This window comes from Panthera pardus, unplaced genomic scaffold (genome assembly GCF_024362965.1).
Source record: "Panthera pardus isolate Hobbes unplaced genomic scaffold, ASM2436296v1 HiC_scaffold_24, whole genome shotgun sequence".
Classification (NCBI taxonomy): domain Eukaryota; kingdom Metazoa; phylum Chordata; class Mammalia; order Carnivora; family Felidae; genus Panthera; species Panthera pardus.
Window position 1 is genome coordinate 32,286,786 of NW_026526810.1, and position 16,510 is coordinate 32,303,295.

Genomic DNA, 16,510 nt, shown 5'->3' on the forward strand with positions numbered 1-16,510 from the left:
TCACTTTGCCTGTTTTTAAACTTTAAGAAACAGAATGTATTATTCTGTGACTTCTTACTCCATGTTTTGTTTCCGAGATTCGTCCGTGCTAGTGCGCATGGCACTGTCCGACTCCAGGAGGTTTTACTCACACTGCATTCTATGTGACTGGCACTCCCTGGGGCCATGCATTATGACAATAACTCAATCTGTCCCTTCCATCTTGCCCTAGAAATGCTATCCTCATTCTTATCACAGTAGTCCTTGATGTACAAAAAATATTATTCCATATTAGTGGGTCACTTTGTATCCTCTTTTATTTTTTAGACTGAACAAAACAGCCTCTCTCTGAGAACAGAAAACCTAGAAATAATAAGGCCACTGTATTAACACACTTTACCATGCAATGGATACTCTCAGAATGCCGGAGCAGGTGTACCATAAAAGAATAGAAGTATAAAAACAGTACACCAGGGGTGCCTGGGTGGCTCTGTTGGTTAAGTGGTCAAGTTTGCTCAGGTCATGATCTCGAGGTTTGTGAGTTCGAACCCTGTGTCGGGCTCTGTGCTGACAGCTCAGAGCCTGGAGCCTGCTTTGGATTCTGTGTCTCCCTCTCTCCCTGCCTCTCCCTCTCTCTTGCTTTGTCTCTCTCAAAAATGGATAAACAGGGGCGCCTGGGTGGCTCAGTCGGTTGAGCGTCCGACTTCAGCTCAGGTCACGATCTCACGGTTCGTGAGTTCGAGCCCCGCGTCAGGCTCTGGGCTGATGACTCAGAGCCTGGATCCTGCTTCCGATTCTGTGTCTCCCTCTCTCTCTGCCCCTCCCCCATTCATGCTCTGTCTCTCTCTGTCTCAAAAATAAACATTAAAAAAAAAAATTAAAAAAAAATGGATAAACAAACAAAAAAAAATTAAAAAAAAAAACAGAAAAACAAACAACAGTACTCTGGAAAAGACTAACCAACCATCACCTGGTTCCCCCCGACTCCAGGTGGGGGGTATTTGATAGTATACAATCACATAGGTAGGTAATAGGGCAAAGAAATTAAAAGACTTTGATGTCCTATTCCTGATAGCAATCTTCCAAATGTTAGGAAATAACACAGATGTATGGTGAGGGGGAGAATCCCCACACAAATCAAAAATGTTACCTTCATATATGGAAGAAGGTCCAAAGTGAAAAGATCTCCTAGGATCACACTGCCTTCACCTACCCAAGATGGGAGGAGACTAAGCATGTCTCTACCTGAGAAGACTGTGGGTGAGGTCTTTCTGCTCCTGCTTGAAAGTCAAGTTTTGCTAGTTTTAAAGCCCTTTTTATCACTTTATAATTTCATGAAGATATTATAAACAAGCAAACAAAAAAAAGAACACAGATCTGAAATGGCAAAAATCTACTTTGGAAATTATCCCTGAGGCTTACAGTTTTCCTCTTTTTTCAGATAAAAACAATGCTATTCTTGTGTAAAGAGATTTTTACTAACTGAGACTTCTCAGCAAATTGTGGTGTACCTACTAAATTCTGAAATCTTTCATTCCCCACCCTAGAAGTCAATTACTCAATACCTGGATAAGACAAGGTATCACTGGTGACTTAATGACTCCAATTGCTGCATTGATAGTTTCCACAACTGACAGCATCTGGCAGAAATACATCATGTCGGCCAAGGTGTGGAACGTGTCATAGAAGGACTCTAAGGGACAAATATACATTAAGGGTAAATCAAATGGCAAATTCCAACAGAATTATTTCTCAAACTAGATACCTCCTTACAAGAAAGGAATTTAAGGAAAAGTAAAATAAACAGCCCCTCAGATTCGAGCTTAGTATCCAAGCAAAGCTGGCGAGAAACAGGCCTGTGGAGTCATAAATAGTAAACTCTACTGGTTAGCAGAGAGTTAAAACACATAAACCCTGTATGTCCTTCTCATTTTAAAAGGCAAAAAAAAAAAAACTTCAGTTATTATAAGCTGAAAAGTCTATGTATCAGGAACAGTGGCTAAGTCTTTTCAGATCCATTATCTCATTGAATTTAAAGCTAAAATTATGTCACATATATTGAATGCAATCTAGCCTCTTAAAAACCTCAAAAGTGTACAATCATAAACAAACGCAGATGTGTAAAAATACTAAATAAAATTAACTTTCAAAAACCTTATTTATGTCTATTTCGTCCCTATAATTCTTATTCTAAGAATCTATCCTAACTAAAAAATCTAAAATGAAAAAACCAAAAGCTTTTTAGGAATAAGGCTGCTCTCTGAAACATTTCTAAGTGCATTAAAGTGCCAAGAGTCTAAATGCCTAAGCGTATGGAAAGTTTGAGTAAACTACAGTTTATCTACTTCATGGAATAGTATGTAATATTTAAAGTGACAGTTATTGCCTATATGACATCAGCCAATGTGGTATCAGTTCTGAGTGGACCATAATATAAAATCCTTTACTTTTCATATTGATCCTCACTTGACCTCCTGCCTCCCCACATTCCTCTTTGCGTGCTACTCAACCAGGGTACTGCTGACAATTTGGGCAGGACAATTCTTTGGCCTTAGGAGTTTATTAGGATTTTTGGCTCCCTGCCTATCTTTTAAAAAACAAATTTTATGTTTGTTTGTTTGTTTATTTATTTATTTAGAGACAGAGTGCGAGCAGGGGAGGGGCAGAAAGGGAGAGAGACACAGAATCCGAAGCAGGCTCCAGGCTCTGAGCTGTCAGCACAGAGCCCGATGCAAACCCACAAGCTGTGAGATCATGACGTGAGCCGAACTCAGAAGGTAAACTGACCGAGCCCCTCAGGCGCCCCATGGCTTCCTGCCTATTAAATACAAGTAACGCCTCCAAGGATCTGGCACAGGTAGGCCAGGTGCCAAACAAAGATGACCCTTGTAGGATCCTCGAAAGAATGTGGTTTAAATATTAGTTAAATAAAAGAGGCCCTTCCAAAAACTTAAACCATCTACTATTTTTGCAAAAATGATCCACTTTACAATCCTACTACAAAGTCAAATGTGAAATGAAGAATGGTATATACAGTATTATGTAATTTTGCCAGAAAAATTCCACTAGTAATTTAGTTCAAAATTTGACTAATTCTTTTCTTTGAAGAATTAATGCAAAATTACAATGTGAATTTTGCTATATATAAGATAAAAATTTTATTCTAATTTTAAATCTCCCTGTTTCCAAGACAAAATCCCAATCAAATCACAGTGAAATCCGGGTGTCCATTTTAAGGGAATTCCCTTTAAGGTGGCATTTCTCCTGGACAAATCTTTGAAACATGAGAACCTCCCATGTTGAAATAGAAAGCTGTGACTTAAGATTTGGTATATATGGGGGGGGCGCCTGTATCAGACTTTGGCTCAGGTCATGATCTCACCATCTGTGGGTTCAAGCCCCGCATCAAGCTCTGTGCTGACAGTTTGGAGCCTGGAGCCTGCTTTGGATTGTGTGTCTCCCTCTCTCCACCCCACCCCCCACTCGTGCTCCGTCTCTCTCTCTCACAAATAAATAAGCATTAAAAAAAATTAAAAAAAAAAAAGATTTGGCATATGGTGAACAAAAACTAGATCTTGTGGCTTTGCTCTGATTTTATAGGAAATTCATCCCTGTTTCAATTCAGGACTAGAAATCTGGCTTCTAAAATGATAGTTACAAAGAATACTAATAACATTAAAATGGTTATAATTTTTTATTTAAAAAATTTTTTAATGTTTTATTTTTGAGAGACAGAGAGCAAGCGGGGGAGGGGCAGAGAGAGAGGGAGACACAATCTGAAGCAGGCTCCAGGCTCTGAGCTGTCAGCACAGAGCCTGATGCAGAGCTTGAACCCACAGACGGTGAGATCATGACCTGAGCTGAAGTCAGACGCTTAACTAGCTGAGCCACCCAGGCGCCCCATTTATAATTTTATTTTTAAAACAAGACAGAAATTTGTGTACACAGTATGACTATAACTTTTTAAAGTTTATTTATTTTGAGAGAGAGAGTGTGTGCACGTGGACACGCGTGAGTGGAGGAGGGGCAGAGAAAGGGAGAGAAAGAATCCCGAGCAGGCTCTGCACTGTCAGCAAGGAGCCTGACATGGGACTTGATCCCACAAACTGGGAGATCATGACCTGAGCCACAATTAAGTGTTGGCAGCCCAACCAACGGGCTGAGCCACCCAGGTGCCCTAAAATTTTTAACTGTAGGAGAACAACAACTAAAAGGAAATGTATGGATATATTAAAGAGATGGACAATGGCTTATTCACCTTCCTTTCTTTTCCCCCACACCTCCACCTGGTTTCCCTCACTTTCCAAATTTGCTTCAATCAGCACACTTACTTTGATGATTTGGAAAAAAAAAAATTGTTTTAAGTAGCAAAAGGCACTCATCTGTCAATGAGATACAGATTTAAATAGTGGTAGTATAATATAGTATATCTGCACAGTATACATGAAAATCCTTAAAAACAATTTGCCATTAATCCTGCAATTCCATATCAGGAATTGCTCCTAAGGAAATTTTGTGGGTTGGAAAAATATACATCAGGATGCCAAGAATCTGTTGCTGTCATAGATGGGATTATAGGAGAATGTCTTAAGTCTTTATTTTCTGATTTTTCTATAACACATTTTTATAGCTAGAAAAAAAATAATTTTACTAAGAAAAAAAAGTATTCCTTTGGGGTGCCTGGGTGGCTCAGTTAAGCATCTGACTTTGGTTCAGGTCACGATCTTGCCATTTGTGGGTTCGAGCCCCGTGTCGGGTTCTGTGCTGACAGCTGACAGCCTGGAGCCTGCTTAGGATTCTGTGTCTTCCTCTCTCTCTCTCTCACAAAAATGAATAAACATTTAAAAAAAAAAAAAAAAGCATTCCTTAACAGGGAGCTAGATAAGCTCAAACAAAGGTTTCTACATAAGCCCAAGAATTTGCTTCTGTTTCCTTAGCATAAGAAGTTTGGGAAATACGTGCTTATGTGAAAAACCAAGTATATATGTGTGGTATTTGCTATTTCCCAACACCCTTTGTTCAAAAGGAGAAAAGTGTTAAGGGCAAATTGAGTGCCAGGCCCCAAGTCCTTACTACGTTTTTGAGGGCTGATAAGGGAAGAATTAAACCAGCAGCTCCATTCCAGAAGGGGGTTAGGAAGGGGTTGAGCGCCAAAATAGAAATTACAAATCCAAGCAGCTTAAACACATGACCCAAATAACTTAGGAGCTTCTGGACTAGATCACTTGATGGCCAGCAGGCTTGCACGGGAACGTGGAGAATCCATCTAACTATGTTAAATTATTTATGTATTTGCATGTCCCTATTCATTCCATGGACCTTGGGATAAACCCAGAGAAATAAAAACTACAGGTCTGAGACTTGCCTTCTTTTTTTTAAGTAACTCATCTGTAAACCTCTGATCACTTGGGGCTGTAAGACACTAGGCAGCTGGGAAGTTTTTCCTGCCACTGTGCTTTGCAGGATTCTAAGGTGTTGAGAAGGCTGGAAAAACAACATGCGCTTCTTTCAAATGACTCTTGAGCTAACTGCAGTTCACGTACTACCAACCTCAGATTGGAAAATTTAGGACTGAAAATTAAACAGACTCTAGGACTTTTTTTCCCTCTTTTAAAACAGAGTTTATATATTCCATTATACTTATATTTTTCCTCATTTTTATTTTATAAAATAAGGGAAAATGTCTAAATTATCCACATCCAAACCATCTGAAATGGTGCATTTCCTTCCGATCTTTTTGCATGTATTGGTTAAGTTGTTTCCGCTTTTTATGCAGATGTGATGAAGCTGGAAGAACAACTTTATATATTACTTTCTTAGCCTATCATATTTCTCCATGTCACTACAAACTCCTTGAATATTTTATATCTGCTTCTCATCATTCCACTGAGTAAGTATTCTAAAGTAATCCCTCGTTGGCGGACATCTAGGTAGTTTCTAACTTGTCATTAATAAAAGTAATGCCATAATGTATATCTTTTTGAAAAAGCTGTTTTTGTAGTTTCAATGATTTCTTTAGAACATATTCCCAGAAGTGAAATAACCAGGGTTAAGGATATGAACAGTTAAGGTTCCTGATGTGCTTTGCCGAATGATTTTCCAAGAGAGTCATATTTATGTACCCTCCCAGTAGCCACTACTGTGTATTTTAGCATATGTCCTCTTGAATTAGGTATCTTTTTTAACTTTGAAAAACTGATAAAAATCTTATTTTTATTTCCTTCACCATTATTGAGTTAAACATTTTCTGTACATTAAATATGGCTTTACTTCCTTTTATGAACTGCCTGCACATGACTTCTGTTTATTTATCTATTGGATGAAGTCACATTTTTGGATCAATCTGTAACATATTCCTTATAGGTAATCAACCCTTGCTGGTATTTGTTGCAATTTTCCACCAACCCTTCATCCCCATGCTACTAGCTTCAATAGGCTTTTAATCTTTAGTGTTGTTTTAGCTGGGGTATTTTTAGATACACAGGAATTTAGGTATTTTACTTAGTCAAATATATTGACCTTATTCTTCATGATTTCCGCTAACACTTTTAACCTTGGAAAGTACTAACCTTCCACATGAGACGGTTATAAACATTAACTTATATCTTCTGTTATGTTTTAAAATTTTGATACATGACTCAAATCCTTTGGGGGAATTTATTTTTGTATACAATGTAAGGAAAAGAGTCAAAGAGATTCCTTGCCTGCCTCATGTATCCAAACCTAACCAATTGTCCCTGGAAATATTATTAGAATTCCCATCCAGTAAAAAAGTATTGGGTAATATTTCCCTTTCCATTGATTCATTATTTTTTTTTATAACATTTATATAATTTATATATATATGTGTGTGTGTGTGTGTGTGTGTGTGTGTGTGTACATATACATACATACATATATTATAATGTAAGAGCTATTTGTGGACCACCTAATCTGCTCTACTGATCATTCTATTTTTTTAATAATTGCTATGTTAATTATTCTCTCCTGTCAGGCAGAGAAAGTACTCTCCCATTATCCTTTCTTCCTCCAAATTTTATTACCTATTTATTGTTCATAATATAATTTTAGATCACATTCTCAAAAACTTTCCATTGTCTTTACTTTTGCCAGAATTCTGTTAAACATATAAATTAATTCATCAAAAACTAACATCTTTATGATAGTCCTTTCATTCAATTTTGGAATAGGACTTGCATAACTTTGTCACTGAAATTACCACATAAGTCTATTTGGTTATAAATGAACTGTCATATAGTGAACAGAGAAAGGAATGCTAGCCCAAGATGTGCCTCCGGCCAGCTGTGTGAATGGGGACCATTTCTAAGCCTGTTTCTGCACATGTTAAGTGCACACAATCTCCAGTCTACTTGTGCACACAATCTCCAGTCTGCCTGTTTCACAAGGTCAAGGGAAATAAGAGACATGAAAGTAGAATGGAGGGCATGTGTGCTACACAAACATGGGGGGTTATTATTAACACCAGAGGCAGGGTATTATTAGTACCTTTGGTGAGTAGTAGGTCAAACTACTGAAAACAGAAAACTAATGTTGAAATTTTGTGCTTGCCTTTTCCCAAAATAAAGAACCTCACAGTCATGTTGACAAAGATCCAGGAGAATCCCAAGAACTGCACAAGATTATACATGAACAGGTATCCTTTCTTCAAGCTTGTAAGAGCTGAAAAGCAAAACAAGACAATAAACTGTTACAAGCGGTAGGTGCAGCAGGAGGGAGTATGGGGGGCATACCTGGGTGACCTCTCCCCACTTTCCCACTGGGTGCCCTAAGCTCCCAAAAAGATATCTGGCCCAGATCTGTGCCAGCCTGGGCTCCTAGTCCCACAGAGAAATGGGTAAAATTATGAACATTGCACTCCAAGGTATGTTTTTAGCAGTCTTTCCCCTCATAGCCTTGAAGGGTAAGTACACAGACATAAGTCCAAGGAGAATAAAGACAAATTACTTCTGGCAAAGAATGACCACCTTAGAGGGCATTAAAGAAGGTAAATAAAGCTATACTCAGCTCCTGCTCTTACCATTTTTATATTATCTATAGTTTCTTCTACCTGGAATTTTTTTAAGGCCATGCAGGTCAAACTAGCTCAAAGAAATAGGAACACAATGAAAAAAAGAATTCTGACATTTGATCATATATTCATTCAACCAAGTATTAACTGAACACCTCCAACATGCAAGGTACTGAGGGGCACTACTGGGATTCAAAGATGTTAAGACTTGATGTTGCCCTCAAAGAACTTATAATCTGAAAGCTGTAATACAAAATAGAGAGTAATAGGTAATGTCTTGTGACAATTTCGAGGTGAGGAAATGACATTAGGCTGGGGAAGTCAGAATCAGGCAGTCTGCATAGATGAGACGATGCCTGCTCTGGGCTTTGGAAGATGGGTAGGGTGAGGATATAACCAAAGAAGGAAAATTACAGACTGAGATGCAGGAGGATAAGGAACATTAATTTTGTCTGCAGCCTAAGGCTCATGAAGACACAGCCAATTACAGAGTTAAGGAAGGAGTAAGGAGCTTAGAGTCATGGTTGAGTCAAAGGGGTAGGACACAGGAAATGGGACAGTTCTCAAGAGAAGAGCTATGGAGTTCAAATTTTCCTGCTACATATTTATTCCTAGGCTACAGATATTCTGCATATAACCCTTGGCTGATGCTCACATAATCACACTAAATAGTGTGCTCAATTAAACGCAACCCAGTCCTGCGAAGCCAAAAGAGTCAGACTTTTCGCAACATGTAACTACACTTTTCTCTTCAAAACTACAAAAATGTATTATACTTCCCCATCCTAAAGAATTCATTTCATCAGGGAGCACCTAGGTGGCTCAGTTGTTCGCACCCCTCCATACCCCCATCTCTATCATTAGTTAACTGGTAACTCCCACGGCCGTGGGGGCAACTTACTTTCAGGGGAGCCTTGGCTTTCAATTCTTAGTTTATTTAGGCGTTCTTCTTCCTAGAATTTGGACAGATTTCCAAGAACACAGGTTAGGATTCCCAGATGCTTGCAAAAGTCCACATGCAGGATAAGTGATCTGACTCCCTCAAAGCCACTTCCTCCAATTGTGTTCATATTTCACTGGGGCAAACGGCCTAGCTAATGATGCCAGAAAGCCTGACTCCTCCTACTAGGTAGTGCTAGCATCATAGAATGCCCTTCCAATGCTCACAGAATTAAACCAATCAGCTGGCTTCCAAACTACAAAGTGGATAGTCTTAGAATCATGGAGCTGGAAAAGACACCCAGAAGATGTGTCACGGTCGTAGGAACTAAACAGAATTTTAAGGCAGTAAATAGACAGCAGTTTTGGTTGTTGTTGTTGTTTCTGAGACTTCCAGATTTTTAGTATAATTTTTCCAGAAGCTAAAATCATGTCGCCAACATCAGTAAGAACCCACATCTGGTCGATATATAGATAGATACATACAGAAATATTTATAAATATAGGTAGGATTTGCATGCACGCATATAGTTAGTTGCTCATTCGTTACCTAAGAGGGCCTAGAAGCAATATCTAGAGCCCAGATCTTGGTTTCCACTATTATCCTTCAATAAAAAGAACAGAGCTCCTTGAAGAATGGCTGACTCTAGGGCTGGAGCAGGGAATATACAAGATAAGCCTGGAGCAGCTTATAGTGCTAGAAATTAAGAATGTCAAAAAAAAAAAAAAAAAAAAAAGCACCCCACAGTGATGGAGCTTTGTCAAAGGGACACAAGAGTCAACTGAAAAAGCTTCCAATAGCCAAAGCTGGAACAACACAAACAACAAAATAAATAATATAGTACTGGGTTATAACCCAAATATAAAATATTCACCAGTCCATACTGATATAAACAAATTATTGAATAAATAAATGGAAGAGGAGATAAATCTCCCATGTGGAAAAATTCCAAATAAAGTACGTAGACACTCTACCCTAACGTTGGAAAGCATCACTCTTCACTCCTTTGGCATGGGCTATGCACAGTGACTTCCATCCAGAAAGTACACAGTAGGGGCACCTGGGGGGCTCGGTCGGTTTAAGTGTCCGACATTGGCTCAGGTCATGATCTCGCGGTCTGTGGGTTTGAGCCGGGCAGCTCAGAGCCTGGAGCCTCCTTCAGATTCTGTGTCTCCCTCTCTCTCTGCCCCTCCCCTGCTCACGCTCTGTCTGTCTCTCTCAAAAGAAAATAAACATTGAAAAATATTTTTTTAATTTAAACAAAAAGTACAAAGTAAACAAAGGTGGGGGAGTAACATTACAGTGGAGAAATCTGACAAATGTTACCTCAGCCAGATGATCAAGATCAATATCAACAGTGATAAGTCATGCTGATAGTATGTGCCCTTGATATGACACAGTAAGAATTAAACCTCTGTGGTCTCCCTCCCCCCAAACCCATCACCCCATCTAATCACAAGAAAAACATTCGACACACCCCAGATGAGAGACAAAATACAAAATACATGTCCAGTACTTCTATAAAACCATGTTTCCAGGTCTTTAACTGAATTTGTGTCTTTAACTCAATCTGTCTTTATTCTATCAGATAGATAAAGACACCTACCAAATAGGTATCTGAGGTAGCCCAAATAACTTGTGTTCTTTATGATTTGTCTAGATCTTTACTAGGATCCAGGTCCTTACTGACCTTGGCTCTGAGCTCCATTTCCGCATCAGACTCGTCCAGCCAGCGATCAAAGTCGGGGGCCAAAAACAGTGGGCGCTTCTCCTGCTTGGTGAGTCTCTCCCACCAGTGACTCACTTTCTTCTGTACTGTAATGTTTACCTGCCTTTGGGTCAGTTTGTAAACCGGCTAGAAGAGAAAGTGAGAATGTGAGAGTGCCCTTGCCTTCCCATCCCTCACTCCTCCTGCGACAAGTGCACCAAGCCAGTGTAGCTACCCAGAGAAGCTCACAATATATGCTCACTCCCCTTCCTCCTCCGTTCCTACAAGCCGTGATGCAAGGAGAACATCTGGACCAAGGGCTGGGATAGCCAGGAACTGCTAAGAATGGCGCTCTGTTTCTTTGATTCCTCCAGCAAATGACTTCAGAGGAAATCAGGGTGAGAAAGGCATATGGTTCCGGTTTTCCTGGAGGAAACCAGGCGAACCTCCTGCCAGACCTGTATCATGCAAGGCATGACTTCCAATCACTCTCTCAGTGCATCCTCACTGTCCACATTTCTCTCCCATGAAGATGACTGAATTCAAGTGGTCAACACTCCCTGGCCTAGCGAGCCCTCGTTTTTTAGAAAGGTCTACTCAAGACTGGAACTTAGTGGATACTTGGTGGATAATGACAACTCTATCACAAGGGCCAGCCTAGGGCATCTTCCCAACAAAACTCAAATTCTGAGAGGCTGTTCCAGTTCATTATTCCTCCACATAGCCTCTTCCTTCCTTACCTCCAAGGCAAGACCTATGACAGGTTCTCTATCCCTTACACTATTGCTGGCTATTAAAACAACCAAAACAACGGACCCCTCCTGCACAGAGAGGTCAATATGCCCAGGCCCCCAGAGATAAGAGAGTAATTCCAGAAACTTCAATACACCATCTGTGAGATTCTCTCTCTTCCTGTCAGAAAAACTTCCTCGAGTTCTGAGAGAAAGGGAACTTCAATTATACTTCCAGCATTCTTTCTGAAGGTCAGCTGCCTCCACCTTTTCGGATTTCTACTGCCCCTGTGACAAAGTCACATGAAAGTAAGCCCCTGGCGTGGGCTTTACCTAGCTTACGTAACTCTGCTCCCTGTGAGCGCCACACCCCTCTGTCTTCACTAAAAACCACAGAACATCAGAGCTGGAAAGGACCCTAAAGATTACTTAGTCCAATCATCCATTTAACACACACGAGGAAATTGTAACTCAAAGAAGTGAAGAGACTTGTTTGCACTGCTAATCACCTCAGGTTCTCTGACTTTCCTACTCCTTTGCAGCTAAAATCTGGGCTCAGTTCCCAATAAAAGAACCATATTCTCCTTTGGTTTTCATCTTATTTCCCCCCACAACCCTTGCCCTCCTATTTTACTAAACTACTAGCATTTATTTCCTAAAATGGAAAGGGAGTGAGAAAAGAGAAAACATACCTCTGGTTTCACAGGGTCTAAGAACTCCAAGTGAAATTCATAGACATTGTCTCCTTTGGCACCATGTCCCTGAGCTAAAAAGAAAGAAATGTGGGTTACAATGTGAACAGGCAGAGCAAGGCCATCCAAAAGCTTGGTGCAGTTCTTTCAGAAGCATACAAATAATAATGGGTCCTTCCAAAATGAGTAGGGGCTTGTGAGCAGAGCTACTCGACAGCTAGATAAGCCGAATCCCAGACAAAGTTTTGTCTCCACATGTCCTTCTAATGATCAGTTCCAGAATATTTACTGAATCTTCCAATGTGGCCTTGATAATACCCAGTACAAATAAGAGGCAGGAAAAGCAATACAGAAAGCAAAGCCAAAGGTATCACATAGATATAAATTTAACTTTCACATTTACTTTGGTGCTGAATTCAGAACAGAGAAATATCAGGTGGGCGTATTCTCTTGACTGCAGTTAAGGAGAGTTGTGTGGAGAACACGGAAGTGCTGGACTGTCTCAGAGAAAGCTCTGAATCTAACATCTCCCTACCAACGACAGAAAAAGGAGATGCTCACTTCTCCTTTAGCACATCCCAAAAGGAATGAAAAAGAGAAATATAATTTCCTCGGCTCATTTCTAAGAGAGGATAAATGGATCTGGGATGAAAATCCCTGGGTTGCCCATTACACCATTCCTGTGCTTTGACATGGCTCCTTTCCCCAAATCAAGCAGGTGCCGTGCCTAGGTGCCAATGACTGCTAGACATCCCTTCCTCTCTAACTCTCTGACTTGTCTATCATTTGGTTCCCTCCTGGATTCTCATTCCTCATCTGGCCATATGTGGTACAACTTGCCTAATATCTGCTATATACAGGTGGCTACTGTTCTCTAGGACCATAAATTCCTTAAGGTTGAGCAGTCCATAATCTCCAACTGGCAAGATACACTTTCATCACTCAACTTCCTCTCCCAAATGTATAACACCCCAAAAATCTGAGCTGCTACAAATGTTCTCATCTTGAAAAGCAGATACGAAAGCCAGGCTGTGCTTTCATGCAAATATACCAAGGTAGATGGAATCTCAAGTAAAGCAGAAACTCGTCAATATCCCATAACCCCAGTCTCTTAGTAATGGCATTCCAAAGAACTAGAACAAAGAGAGAGCAGGGAGAATCCCATCCCATTGGGTGACAATGAATCTGGACCTACCCTCTCAGGCTCAGCAGCATATCTGCTGACAAACTAAGGAGAAAGGAGACAGAGGCAAGTTCACAGAAACAAAGACTGTCAGAGCAACAAAGGCTCGAGGTATCATCCAGAATGCCATGTTTCTTAAACTGGCCTTTGAGTGTACCATATCAGGGAGCTGCAAAATCTATTCAGAAAATTTCTATTTTTTGTTTTGATTATAATCTTTAAAAAAAAATCATAGTCTGGATCATCTAGATGGCTACATTATAATCAACTACTGACATACAAGTTTAGCGGCTTTGTTTGTGGCCATGTTCACAGCTGCAATAGAGCCAAGTATCACTTAAAGTGACCATATTTAATTCTTAACATGTTTTCTCAAACTGGGGCCTATGGCCTGGGAGGATCCTTAGGACATATTTTCAGGTGTCCATAGGTCCTAAAGTTTGAGAAACACAGATTATAACCAAATACCTTCATTTTATAGGTCCACAGAAGGCAGTAAGTTGTCCAAGGTGATAGCGGGATTAGAACTAGAAGATAGATCTCCTGATTTCCAGCTCGGGATTCTTTCTTGCTCTATCTACTGCCTCTCCAAGAGAAAAGTGGGACTTTAAATAAGTTCTTTGACTTTTTCAATCATGTATTTCAAAACGATCTAGTTTACCCCAAGAGCAGCAGAGAGGTGAGCATCAATAGAAAGTGAATAAAACAAATAGACAAAAAGAAAAAGAAACCACCACCACACCTCTGTAGCTGTGTAGAAAGCGGGGAGCATTTGCCCGGATACTGACCTTTGAAATGCAGCACATTTTCAGTGATGCTGATGGCAGGATTCTGTGAAAAGAGACCAAGGATGCAAGAAGGGCATTTTAATAAGAGAAAAATGAAATTAACACCGGGCTTACTTCCCTCCATCCTTCCCCCTTAGGGACTTGACCTCCTACCTACGCCTCCTCCAGAAAATACATCTAGTTGTTTATTCACAGCTCTGTACGGGATTTCTCCGTGCCTATCCGTACCCATCTGAGATTGCAGGCTTCTGCAAGAAGAACCCTAAACTGTTCTCACTGTGCAGAACTATCAGATACTGAGTCAGTTCGTTCTGCTAATGGCAAATGGCACAAGGTGCTATGTGAGGTGCTTCCAGGGAATACTCAGATTTCCAAGACTCAGTCCCTGAGCTGTGGAGGCACAGAATCTAGTGGAACAGATGAGTCATTTCCTGTGAGAAGATATCAAATAGTATCAAATAACATATGCTCAAAACCAAGAGAGTAGTAAAAAGCAGTGAGTATTATGGGCACTAATAAGAGAGCAAGCTCAAGAATCGAATGGCTGGGGCAAGTTTCACCAAAGGTGGGGCCTATAATGCAACATGAAGAGTCAATTAATTCCAACAAGTAGAGAGAAGGGCTGACAGTCACAGGGGATTGGTTCAAATTGAAATGTACAGTGCCCTCACCTCATGCTCCTCATGCTCTTAGCCCCCATCCAAACCAACACTAGAAGAGATTAAATTCTCCAAATTGTTCACTTATTCCCAGAAGTTGATACGTGCCTTTAACTTCATAACTTAAAGTGAAACTCTTTTATCAATGGATAAGAAACTACTCACCTCCTACCTCCCAGCTCAAAGTTAATAATCAGGGAGCAGCGTGTTTCCAGTGACATAACTAATTCATTTAATTTTTCCCCTGTAGGCTCAGTTCTCTGTGCTGAGAGCTCCATCATGCATTGAAGGAAACCGACAAGACAGAGAGAAGGTTGGAGAGGGGGTATACTCATGGGGAGTGGGAGCCTGCAGGGTCTATTCACAGCCAAGAGTGTTAAGAAAAGGGAAAGAACAAAGGCTGGGGTAGGTGGGGGCGAGCAACTGGGCCGAACTTTATGTTAAGAACCTCCCTAGTGGGAGTACAGACTTCAGGCTGAGATGCTCACGGAAAGGAGCTAAAAATCTAGATGATCTTCTCTTTCACAGGAAGAGGCAGTTAGGAAACCTCAGTAAAAGAGGCTACACTTCCAGGGACATAGTCCCTCAGTAATGGAAACAGGGTTTTGATATAGCTGTTCTCATTAAATCTAAAGTTCTAGAATGTCTGGAGGTAAATTTCCTACCGAGGTCACTTCTTGCCCAAACTGGGTATGTTTCCTATACTCTAAATCACTTGGAAGGAAAAATGAATAAAATTGAATCAGCAGCCAAAAAACTACTAACAAACAAAAGTCCAGGACCAGATGGCTTCACAGGTAAATACCAAACATTTAAAGAAGAGTTAATACCTATCTTTCTGAAACTATTCCAAAAACTTGGAGAGGAGAAGCGCTTCCAAACCTATTCTGTGAGGCCAGCATTACCATTATACCAAAACCAGAGAAAAGAGATTATACACACACACACACACACACACACACACACACACACACACACACACAATTACAGACCAATATCTCTGATAAATACAGAAACAAAAATTTTCAACAAAATATTAGCAAACTTAAATCAACAGTACATTAAAAGGATCATACACCATGATTGAGATTGATTCCAGGGATGCAAAGATGTTTCCATATACTAAAATCAATCAACATGATACACCACATTAACAGAATGAAGGATAAAAGCCACATACATGATCATCTCAATAGATAAAAAAAACATCTGACAAAATCCAACATCCAATGATAAATACAATGATATAATTTATTATCATTTATGATTAAACTTCTCAACAAAGAGTGTACAGAGGGAATACACCTCAACATAAAAAAGGCCATATAAGACAAACTCATAGCTAATGTCATACTCAATGATGAAAAGCTGAAAGCTTTTCTCTAAGATCACAAAGACAAGGACACCCACTGTCCCCACTTTTATCTAACATAGTACTGGAAATCAGACTAAATAAATAAATAAATAAATGGCATCCAAATTGGTTAAAAAAAAGAAGTAAAATTGTCACTATTTGCAGATAACATGAAGCTAATAAATACAGAAAATTCTAAAGACTCCACCAAAAAAACTACTAGAATTAATAAATGAATTCCATCAAGTTGCAGGATACAAAATCAATATACAGAAATCTGCTGCATTTCTATACACTAATAATGGACTATCAGAAATGGAAATTAAGAAAACAACTTCATTTACACTTGCATCAGAAAGAATATAATACCTAGGAATAAATTTAACCAAGGAGGTAAAAGACCTGGATTCTGAAAACTGTAAGACACAGGTGAAAAAAATTGAAAGA

The 16,510-nt window shown here is 39.8% G+C and overlaps 1 protein-coding gene across 1 annotated transcript in view; it reads right to left on the reverse strand.

Annotated features, from left to right (window-relative positions):
• HACD3 (3-hydroxyacyl-CoA dehydratase 3) overlaps positions 1-16,510 on the reverse strand; it is a 38,365-nt gene that overhangs the window by 7,204 nt on the left and 14,651 nt on the right. The window contains exons 2-7 of the mRNA XM_019441756.2: positions 14,051-14,093; positions 12,080-12,153; positions 10,639-10,803; positions 8,910-8,961; positions 7,549-7,659; positions 1,545-1,672 (exon numbers count right to left, since the gene is read on the reverse strand). Of these exons, the coding sequence (XP_019297301.1) occupies positions 1,545-1,672; positions 7,549-7,659; positions 8,910-8,961; positions 10,639-10,803; positions 12,080-12,153; positions 14,051-14,093 (573 nt within the window). The remainder of the gene's footprint in view (positions 1-1,544; positions 1,673-7,548; positions 7,660-8,909; positions 8,962-10,638; positions 10,804-12,079; positions 12,154-14,050; positions 14,094-16,510) is intronic.